Below are 12,227 nucleotides of genomic sequence, written 5' to 3'. Positions count from 1 at the left end.
AAATACTTTTTTGTGACATTCCACTTACGTAATCGCCAATAATTTTCTTTCTTAGTTCCAAATCCAAGACTGTCGGGAGCCATTTTTGCACTTGAAGTCATAAAAATAATAAAAATAAATAATCACGCTTATCAAGGTTTACCGTGTTACATTTACCTTGTGATGATACAATAATGCTCTGTGGAACACAACGTCTTGGTTGGATGTGGACTGTATTGATGTAATGAAACACTTGTTGTATTTCACTTCTTGTATTGATGTTCTTCGATAAAACACTTTGATAAAACTCACTTCGATAAACTGTCTTGATAATACTGACTGATTGACTTCCAAATACTGACTGAATTACATGTCGATTTACATGTCTTTTATATAGTAAAGTGAACCTGTTCTGGAAGATTCTAGATGCTTTTTTTCAATGCTTCTGGATGCTTCTGAATGTTTCTGGATGCTTCTTCTGGAAACTTCTGGATACTTCCTTTAATTATTAAAAAACTTCCGTGACGTTGACACGGACCAGACTTAAGAAAATGAAACAAACCAAAAAAGTTGCACTTGTTTTGTCCGCTGCAAAATGGCACTTGTCAATAAAATTCTGCCTGTGTGCTGTCACCTGTCAGCTGATTGCTTATGTCATGGCATGCTATGACTCCAGACTCCTGAACTGTTTGCTGTGGTAATATAATTCGTTTCTTTTTTAAGACATGTAAAATTAGGAACACTTTTTAGCATTGTTCGATGTTGGTTGCAAATGTTTTGTCCAATACTGTATGTATTTAAAAACTTTGGTTGTAAAAAAAGAAATTTTTTTTTTTTAAATAATTAGGTTTTTAGTTAAAAAAACCACAGCAATTTCGAACAGCTAAAGTCGCTGTTCGAAATTGCTGTGGTTTTTGTGGTAAACTTAAAACCCGCGTTTTTGGGGAAGGCCTAAAGTTTATACAGTTATACCTTTAGAACGTTAAAAGCCTGCTAAATTAAATTAAAAACCTATTAATGATTATAAATTTTGTAAGTGCTAAAAAAAAGTATTTTGTAAACTTACATTGGGGATATTTTTTTTTTGCGAGGTTTATTAAAAAAGACTATTTATACAGAATGTGCGGTAAATATTACAACTAACACCTTGTTTAAAAAGGTTCGTGTTACAAAACGGCCTTTGTTTAACAAGGTTCGTGTTTTGGAATTTCGGTTTTGAGAGTTAGTTGCTAATATAACCAAGTTTTTAATAAAAAAAATTTCATTACTAAAAAATATTATTTTAGTAGTCCTAAAAACGTGCTATGTGCACAAACTATAAGTTGTGCCACAACAAGTAGCTTACGCATATAGCAGCATACAGACTGATTGTTTTTGCCCCTACTCTACAAAGTCCACGCCAACCTCCCCCTCTCAGTTTAAATAAACTGTCAACGCCCACAGGCACTATTTCTATGTAAATTTAGATGCAAATAACTTGATTCTATTAACTTGTTCTCGATAGTATTTAAAAATCTTTGCTGTACAACTGGTACGTCATAAAGTTGTATCTGTTAAAGATTCAGCATCGGTATGGTCTTCAAAAGCAGTCAACAGACTCACCTTAACAAAAATTAAATTTAATTACTACTCAATTTAACGAGCATATGAAATAAATTTAAAAAATTAAAATATTTTAAAAAGCGTATGTTCAAAAATTATTTTTTTAAAGAATTTTTAATTACATGTTAAAAATTTTTATATACTCTTTTACTTACTATTTGACCACCAACTTGGTATGTTTCATGTTTCACAATTACCTGCTATTATATACCTGCCTGTTATCATATTGACATATATATATATATATATATATATATATATATATATATATATATATATATATATATATATATATATATATATATATACCATATTATATTGATTAGATTTCTTCTATTCCTTATATCGTAACACAATTTAAATTAAAATCCAACGAAAGATAAAAAAAACAAAAAGGATTTCTTCACTGCTATAGTAAAAACAAATCAAAAGGATGTTAAGGATTTGAGTGATGATTATCTCTGATTATATTAACTTGACAACCAAATGTATATATTAAATAAAAAATAAATACTGTTTACAAGCAATGTCTTTAAAGTGTTAGAACTTAGAATCTGATGATCATTATAAAAACTATTTTAACTGATTGTTTGCTTGTTGAAAAAAAGCTTGCTAAAAATAAATATTTATGACGAATAATTTCGAAAGTTAAATTTCTAAAAAATAATTCAACATTAAATAACAAAAAATTCTACACTAAACAGTTGTTAAAATCCAAGTATTTACAATTTATAATATATTTCTAATCTCGCCCAACCATACGAAAGACTATAAGGATATTGTTTGTTTGGTTAATGAGGGAGTTTGCGCTTAAAAACACGCTGTCTTGTCTAAAAAATAAAAAGTCATATAAAAAGTGAAAACTTATTAAGTTAAAAATATTTTTATACTATTCTTTTTGTTATTGAATTAAGCAAATAAATCCAACAATTTGTGATCAATATACAGTGATTTACAGAAAAAAAATTATAGCTTACCTTTTTAATTATGTAATGCCCTAGTCATGGCATTATATAAAGTAATTTTGTGTTGGAATAGCATTGTAATTTTTATAAACACTGCGATAAAACTCACAACTACATTGTGGGTCAGGGTAGAAAGAGCTCATAATGCTAGGATGGGAATTTTCCTTTTGATTAGTGGTACCACGATAAATATACTCAGTGCCGATCCGAAAAAAAAGATAATGCCAGGAAGGGCATTTAGTTTTAAAAATTATCTTAACTCTTCCAAAGCATCATATGAGAATATAAGTTCATAAAAGAAAATCGCATTATGGTAACTTGTGCAAGCTCCACAAGTGAGGAACCATATACACAAAACCTTTTTAAAAAAAGTTTTAACAAAAAAAAAGATATTTTTTTCAAAAGTCATTGCATCGTTTTATTTTTTTGCCTTTAACATTTTTTAGAAAGCAATAAAGTTTAATTCTGAAATGAAAAAACTTTAAGCAGAACATTAGTTTAAAAGCCGCATAATTCAAACGCTTTTTAAGTTTTTTACTTCTTTTTTTTTTAGGTGCCCCTAGTGCCTTTGTGACAAGTCCTAGCGGTCTTGTCACAGAGCACCGCGGAAGTGCATTTAACCAGAAAGTTCACGCCTCCTATTCTTACCGTGACGCGAAATTATGTCCAAAGCTCGTTTCGAACCTCGATCTCCTGCTTTAAAGCAAGCGCTCTAACCACTGCGCCACAGCCGCACATATTATTAAATCACAATTATTGAGAACTTTCATTTCAATAAAAAGTGGTTTGGAATGAGTATATCGATCCGCAAAGTTTATTAAACGGATCGCACGTTTCTGACGGCGATAAAGGCATTTTAACTTACTTTTTTCAGTGCTTCCTCATGCAACATTAGCATAATTTAAATAACTATGAATTAAAGAGTAGTAAAGTTGAGTTAGACTTTTTTTACATAAATATGTTCTGGTTTTATATAAAATTCCAATATTCTAAGAAATTTTTGTACTAATATAGTCGATATGCGTTTTCCACTTAATAAATTAGTACTGTTTACTTTCATAATTTAGTATTCCTATCAAGTTAGACTTTGAATAGAAAAAAGGAATTTTAACTTCTTTCTGTTGTTTTTGTTGCAATTTTGTATCCAAAAATTACTTAAAAATGAAGGTTAAACAGAAAGAAACTTCAATTAAAAATTAAATAGTATACCAACAAAGTAGTAAATCTTTTTAGGCTCAAATTTCTAAAGCTATGTATCTTTTTATATAGTTACCAAATTCTTAAAGTATTGATAAAACAAAGCCTCTTTATATGCAGTTGCATTGAATAATTTTTTTTACTTACATTAATTTTTTTATCTTGGTTGTCCAAATGTTTGCCTTACTATAGCTTATTTTTACCTTACCGGGTCATACCTAAATTATTCGACAAACTTTAATTAAATTTTTCTAGCAAATTAAACAACATGCGATTTGATAACATAAAAACCCAAGGAAATGTTTATTTTATTATTAATAAAAAATTTTATCAAAAAAAAATTAAACAAAATAAGAACCTTTTCGAAAACGTCTCAAAATTTGTTTTTAAAGAACCATAATAAAAAAAATTGAAATTGTAAATCATTTCATAAAAAAAGGAATAGTAGGAAATACAATCAACGATGACATTTTACAAAAACCTAAAAAGTTCCTAAATACAACATTGATAAGCAAAAAAAAAAAAAAAAAAAAATAAGCAGAAAAATTTTTAATTAGCTATAAAAAAATAAATCACTTCTGGTCATTGATATCAAGAAATATATATATTTGTGTGATATATATATATATATATATATATATATATATATATATATATGTATGTATGTATGTATGTATGTATGTATGTATGTATGTATGTATGTATGTATGTATGTATGTATGTATGTACGTATGTATGTATATATATATGTATGTATGTGTATATATATATATATATATATATATATATATATATATATATATATATATATATATATATATATGTATGTATGTATGTATGTATGTATGTATGTATGTATGTATGTATGTATGTATGTATGTATGTACGTATGTATGTATATATATATATATGTATGTATGTGTATATATATATATATATATATATATATATATATATATATATATATATATTTATATATATGTATGTGTATATATATATATATATATATCTATATGTATATATATATATATATATATATATATATGTATGTGTATATATATAAATATATATATATATATATATATATATATATATATATATATATTTATATATATACAGTGGCGACAAAATAAATAGCAAAGATTGATGTTCAATATGTAATGATATATTTTCCAGAGATCTGAGTTTTTGAGATCTAAACTTTTTCAGCCTAATAAAATATTAATTTTAGAAGATAACATTACTGAGTAAGAAAAGAAAGTAACTTAGTTAAAAAAAGTACAATCATATAAATGATTTAGAAGTACAGAATAAAGGGGCAATTTAAATAGCACACCCTGTACAAAATTATCACTTCGTCCTTTTGCTACAAAAATCATGGAGGTTCTTTGTATAAATACTTTAATAGAGGTAAATTAATATTTAGTGGGGTATTCTTTTGAGTCAATAACTGCTTGACAACAACAGCCCATTGGCGTGATCAATTTTTGGCATCGTTCAGGCGTAATGGCGTCCCAAGCAGCCTTTATTTCAATCCAAAGTCGGTCTAAATTTGTTGCAGTTGACCGGTTTATGTTTCTGTCAACTTCCTCCCACAAATTTTCTATCGGATTTAGGTGACTGTGATTCTGGTGACTGTGCGGGCCACTCCAATAAATCAATCTTCTTAGCATTTAACCACATTTTAACACTTTTGGCGATGTGTTTAGGGTCGTTGTCTTGTTGGAATTTCCAAACCAAAGGGAGATTTTCCTCGGCATATCGTCAGCTCGGAATACAAATGTCGTATCTAAAATTTAACAAAATTGTAAATAAATATATAATTATCTAATTTATGAAAATTTAAAGTAATGCAAATGAAAAAAGTTATTTTTATATAACGTTTCAATATAAAGTTATATAAAATAATCTTTTTTCATTAACATAATGTTAAATTTACATAAACTAGATAATTACATATTTATATATTTTTAATAAATTTTAGATACGACACTTGTATTCCGAGCTGACGATATGGCAACATGACGTTTTCTAGTATTTCTTTGTACATGTGTTGATCAATTGTCCCTTGAATTCTTTGCAACGGGCCCACACCACGCCATGAAAAACTGCCCCAAACTATCACATTGCCACCACCATGTTTTACAGTCTTAAGAGTATACCGAGGGCTGAGTTCTTGGTTTTGGGGACGATGAACATACTGTTTTCCGTCGGATCCAAAGCGATTAAACTTAGGCCATGGCGTACTATATAACAGGCCTATTCACCGTGCGGATGACGTCATAAACTGGAGGCAAGTTTTTTAAACAAAAAATTACAGAAAAAATAACCTGAACTGAACATAAAAATTAATATTTAAGGAAGAAATAATAATAAACAACAAAAATGCATTTAAAATATATTAAAAAATAATAATACTTTTTTCTTTTATTCTATTATAGTTATATACAGTACAATTATTTAAATTTAACAGTTCAATTTAACAAAAAAACAGTTGCTGTTGACCTTTGTTATTTAACGCTAAGTTTTAAAAATTTTTGTTTCGGTTCTTTTTCAGACCTTAAAGAATATAAATTACAATAGTTCTTAAAGAAAACATTTGAAAGTGTAACACCATGGTTTCTGTTCATATTTAATTTATAAGATTCTGATACAAGCATCATTAGATTGCACAAAGAAGATATGCATGTATTACCAGCTACTTCACGAAACATAATATAGCAATATATTACCCATTGACAAACTCAATCACCATGTATAGTTAATCCTCCACAGTTAATTTCTTCAGTAAAATCTCTAAATTTCTCATAATAAAAATATGAATTATCTGAGTCTTTGTCATTTCAGACAATATAACCAGCTATGTAAATTAGAGTCATTTTGACATCTATAGATAATATATTTTCTAATTCTGGCAAATTATCAAATACCAAACATTTTTCTTCATTTAAGTAAAAAACATCTTTCACACGAATGACCTGATATAGTAAAATCAACATCAATCAACAAGATCAACACCATATTTGTCTAATTGCAAAAGTAGTTTTGTTTTTATGATACCCACTTTCTCTAGTATTTGTTGAACAGTGATAAAATATGTACCTCCTGATCCCTGTCTCAGTTTTCCAAACCGCTTTTCTAAAGGATCAGTTGTAAATGTTCCAAGCAAAACATACTTATGACTTGTAGACAAGAGAAACTTTGATAACTCCACAAGACCATTACAAGTATGATACATACTTTTAGAAGTATCTTTAGTGAAGCTTTTAAAACAAACTATTTGAGAAGAGCACATTTGCTTAGCCATGTTTCAAAATTCTAACAGCTTTTGAAGATTAAAATCATCAAAAGAGAAAATAGCAGACTGATTCGGATCACGCATATGTACATATGCATATAGGCTATGAACATTAACAATTCTCCAAAATTCAGTTATTACTGAAAAAAAAGAAATAGTATCATCAACATTTTTTAACTCCGGGTGACATTTTAAAGCACAAACTGTTTCTTCGCAAAATACTTTCAGACAAGTTGAAACTTTTTGCCTATCAATTGGTTTTGGGAACACGGCAACATCTGTAAGTTTAGATATTTTAATCATTTGATTTGATTCTAATTTATGCAATGCTACCATATGAGACCATTTGGCAACTTTTTTTTCTTTATTAACAAAAAATTCAAGTTTCTGTGACTTTTCAGTGATCCAATTATTGCAAATGTTTTTTAAAAGGTGCACAAAATCATAGAGAAGATATATATTATCTTTTGTTCGCCAAGGTACGCCATCTGTCTCAAATTTCTTGAAAAAGGCTTGATTTACCTTGTTACCATCACAAACTATAGAAATAACATGACCGCCAGCTGCTTTTATTGCAGAAAAGTAGTTTGTTCAAAAAGAAAATTTGAATCGATGTCACACACAGAAAGCATTTTACATGAAAATTTAGGTCCACCAAACAAAGTAATAACCATAAAACTTAAAACAGAATTTGCAAGAACATTTGGATTATTAACTGCTTTTCCAAAAACTGTTCCCCCATGGTACTGCAACATAGTCTTTACATAAACTTCATCTAATAGAAGAATGCAGTTTTTATGTCTTATGTCTTAAGTTTGAAAATATCTTTCGCAGATAAATATCCTCATGAATAGATTTTACTTTTGATGTTAGTCTTGTTAATGTTGTAATGCTAGGAAGTTCAAAGTCTTCTCGAAGACGATTATATGTAGCACGTGATATTGCAAAGTACTCAAAAGCTCTAATCATTGTCTCAACGGAATACTTTTTATCTGTAACAGGTTTATCGTTCATTGAAAAAAGTTGCTGTTGAATAATTTTTTTTTACTGCTTATCTCATATGAATTTAAAAATCGAACTGCTTCTTCATTATTCGACCATCTATTTAATATGGTTATTCTGTTCTGTGAGAGTGTTTTTATTAAGCATTTGACTCCAAAGTGAAAAGATTCATACTGAAAATTATTATTCTTTAGAAGAAACAATGGAACACCTGTGTCATGAACATTCTCTAAAGATTGAATCAAACTTGATTTTCTGTTTTAGTATTAAATATATCAATTCCATTAAATTTATAGTTTTCTATGCTTGTTTTCAGATCATTAAAAGATTTTATAACATCTTTTAAATTAAAAGCAGACAACTCGTCAGGTTGAACATTTCTAGTTTCTGCATGTAATCTTGAAGTTGTTCTGGGACAACCAGATGGTTTAGGTATTAAACTTGGTTTTACACACTTAAACACAGATGGAGGATCACATGGTCTTTCTTTGCCATAATCTTTTGTCAAAATGTATCCAACAGGCCAGTGCCTTTTTCGACTTTATGTTACCGAATGAATATAGGGAATACAAAATGTTCACCTCCAGTTTATGATGTCATCCGCATGGTGAATAGGCCTGTTATAAAGTACGCCTTGACTTAGACTCGTCAGTCCAAAGCACATTTTGCAAAAAACTTAAATCCTTGTGTACGTGCTGTTTTGCAAACTTCAAACGGCTGACGAGATTACATTTTGAGACCAATGGTATTTTTTGGGCAATCCTTCCAAATAGCTTATTTTCGCGTAAGCGACTTTTGCAACAGTGCTGACAGACAGATCGAGTTTTAAATTTTGAGCAATTTGTTCTTTAATTTTTGGTGTGCCAACAAAAGGATTCAGCTTAGCTATATGGACAATGGCTGCATCTATCCTGGGGGTTGCCCAGGAAACAAAGTTCTATAGAATTTCTATGAACTTTTGGAACATATGGTCTATAGAAATTCTATAGAATTCTATAGAATTTCTATAGAATGTCTATTAATTTCTATAAAAATTGCTATAAAACTTTTTTTTCTATAAAATAAAAAGTAGAAAAAAAAGTTCTATTGGAATTTCTATAGAAATTAACAGAGGTTCTATAAAAATTCTATAGAATTTCTATAGACCATATGTTCCAAAAGTTTATAGAAATTCTATAAAACTTATTGTTCTGGGAGTCTTTCGCTCGCAAGACTTACGTTTTTTGTTGCTTAATGAACCAGCACCATTAAATAAATTAATAGCATAGATAACTTTCTTACAAGAACAACCCAGTCTTCAAGCTATTTCAGAATTGTTCAATCCTAGATCTCGAAATGCCTGTACTTGTCCTCGAAAGACATCTGTTCCATGTTTACCTCATCCCATAGTTAATAGATAATGATTTTTTTTTTTTGCTAAATGAGTTAGAAGAATATCCTTTAAATAATGAATAGAACGATTATCTTTTGATATAAAAGAATTTAAGTTTTTTTAAATAAAAAGTAAATGTGTGCTATTTAAAATGACCACAAAAAGATAAACACAACCGCTCAAATGCTCAAAACAAGCAATTTTGACAGCTATAAATGTCAAATGAATGTTTCCGTTCAAAAAGGTTAACATTGTTGATGCTATAAAAAATAACAACAATTGCTATAAATACAAAAAAGTTGGCATCAAAAAGTAAAACTAACTGGTCATGGAAGTGTGCTATTTATGTTGTCGCCACTGTATATATATATATATATATATATATATATATATATATATATATATATATATATATATATATATATATATATATATATATAATATACATATACATATATATATGTTTGTATAAATTAGTAAAAACACTTATTTAATTTTCTTCAACACTGTGTTTCACCGTCAGTAGGTTCATCAGGTGATTCTTCCTGATGAACCTACTGATGGTGAAACAGTGTAGAAGAAACCAAAAACTAGATAAGTGTTTTTACTAATTTATTATTGCTCTGTTCTTTTAGAACATTGAGCACTCTGCTTGTAGAATACACTAACATAATTTATATATATGTATATATATATAAATATATATATATATATATACATATATACATATATACATACATATATATATATATATATATATATATATATATATATATATATATATATATATATATATATATATATATATATATATATATACATATATATATATATGTATATATATATAAATATATACATATATATATGTACATATATATATACATATATATATATATATATATATATATATATATATATATATATATATATATATATATATATATATATATATATATATATATATATATATATATAAATGTATGTATATATGAATAATTTAATAGTTGAATTTTATTCAGTAGACAAAAAAAAAAAGATTTTTTTCTAGTAGGATTTTAGAAGGAAAGATTCCATTTTTTGGTATACTTTCCTTTGTTTTTCCATTACTTCAACTAGATACTTCACAGAGTGTTTCAGTGTACCACTTTTTAGTGCAACTGACCACCACTTTTTAGTGCAACTGACAACTATATATATTTGAAATTCTTTCAAATAATTTGCTTCAAAACTTATAATTATAGGGCATTCATAGACCTCGTTTACTTATCTGATGTAAAAAAAAAGGAAGTTCTTTATTGCATTTCTTAATCCACGATGTATAACACTCCTTTGCAAAATTAATTACATACATAAATAAGCAACATTAATTAAGTCTGCCATTATTTAGATAGTTATCAAACGCAATGTACAGCTAACAACAGTGACAAGTTTTCTTTCCTTTTATTTGCTTTCATTTAATAATGGACTTAGATGCTTAATTTTATGATTTATGGAACTTATAGTTTGGGCGGATTGGTTTGGTGGAATTGCTTCTGGATACAGCCCTGCATTCACCCTATTATACTAAAGCTGACTGGGATCCTTTTCGAGATTCTCTTCATGACAGTCCTTGAGCTGCCATGAAGAGAATCTGGAAAAGAAGAATGTCTTTTATTCCTTCTTGTCAGTTCCAAGTTGAGCCTAATTCTGCTCCATGGTTTTTACCTTCTTGTACAGCTGCTATATCTAATTGTAATCAAAAAAGAATAACTTTCTTAAGAGCAAATGTCTATTTATTATTGCAAGAAATCAATATAAAAAAGCACTGTCTGATGCTAAACTCCATTATTTTCAGTTCACTAAATCTCATCTTATCTTAGAAGTTAGGCTCTAGAGACTTTTGGAAAATCTTCAACAGCGTCATTAACAAGGGAAGTCTAACATTCCATCTCTCATTTATGAGACTGATCTAATTACCGCTCCTAAGGATAAGGCTGAACTATTTGCAAAGAACTTTTCTTCTAATTCGACTGTTGAATCTTATGGCCATTGTCTTCCTTTCATTCCAATTAAACAGGTTAACCCATTGTTAGACATTTAAATTACTCCAGCTTCCAATGCTAAACTCATATCTCAATTAAACTCTTCTACAGCTTGTGGTCGAGACAACATTCTTGTCATAGTCTTACAAAACTGCCTTGTTTTTTTGCTTGCAAAAAAATGGCATCTCCTGTTCCAATTTTCAAAAACTCAGGTGAACTTCTGACCCCTCCAAACATCATTCGATCAGTCTTTTTTCTATTATTAGCGAGGTCTTTGAGTCTTTGATCAACAGATTTCTCACATCCCATCTTGTGTCAAATAACTTACTATCAGACAATCAATATAGTTTTTGATTCTCTTGCTCTACAGCTGATTTGCTAACTGCTGTGAATGAATGATTTTATTGTGCATTAGATGGAGGGAGAGAAGCTAGGACTATTGCTCTTGACAACACTCTTCTTTATTTCCAGTAACTTCTGAGGTACCTCAAGGTTCTATCATTGGTCCTGTTTTGTTTCTTATCTACATTAATGATCTTCTTGACAACCTTACATCTAAAGTAGCTCATTTTGCTGATAACTCAACTTATACTCTTATACTCTACAACTTTAACTTATACTCTACAACTTTATACTTCTGTCATGACAAAAAGTCTTCTCTTTTTGATCACAACAGGAAGCCGATCTTGAATCTGATCTCACTTTTGTAACAGATTGGGACTTGCAGAGGCTTGTAAATTTTAACTCCAACAAAAATCAGTTGTTTACTGGAAACAACTATCGTAATACTG

At 28.5% G+C, this 12,227-nt stretch overlaps 1 protein-coding gene across 1 annotated transcript in view; it reads right to left on the bottom strand.

The window, feature by feature from the left end:
• Window positions 1–2,017: 2,017 nt before the first annotated feature.
• LOC100212649 (programmed cell death protein 10) overlaps window positions 2,018–12,227 on the bottom strand; it is a 62,599-nt gene continuing 52,389 nt past the window's right edge. Inside the window, exon 9 of the mRNA XM_065788963.1 lies at window positions 2,018–2,411. Coding sequence (XP_065645035.1) covers window positions 2,324–2,411 — 88 coding nt within the window. The 3' untranslated portion in view covers window positions 2,018–2,323. The remainder of the gene's footprint in view (window positions 2,412–12,227) is intronic.

Source organism: Hydra vulgaris, chromosome 01 (assembly GCF_038396675.1).
Source record: "Hydra vulgaris chromosome 01, alternate assembly HydraT2T_AEP".
Lineage (NCBI taxonomy): Eukaryota > Metazoa > Cnidaria > Hydrozoa > Anthoathecata > Hydridae > Hydra > Hydra vulgaris.
Note: the sequence above shows the minus strand (reverse complement) of the source record. Positions and strands in the feature narration are given on the sequence as shown.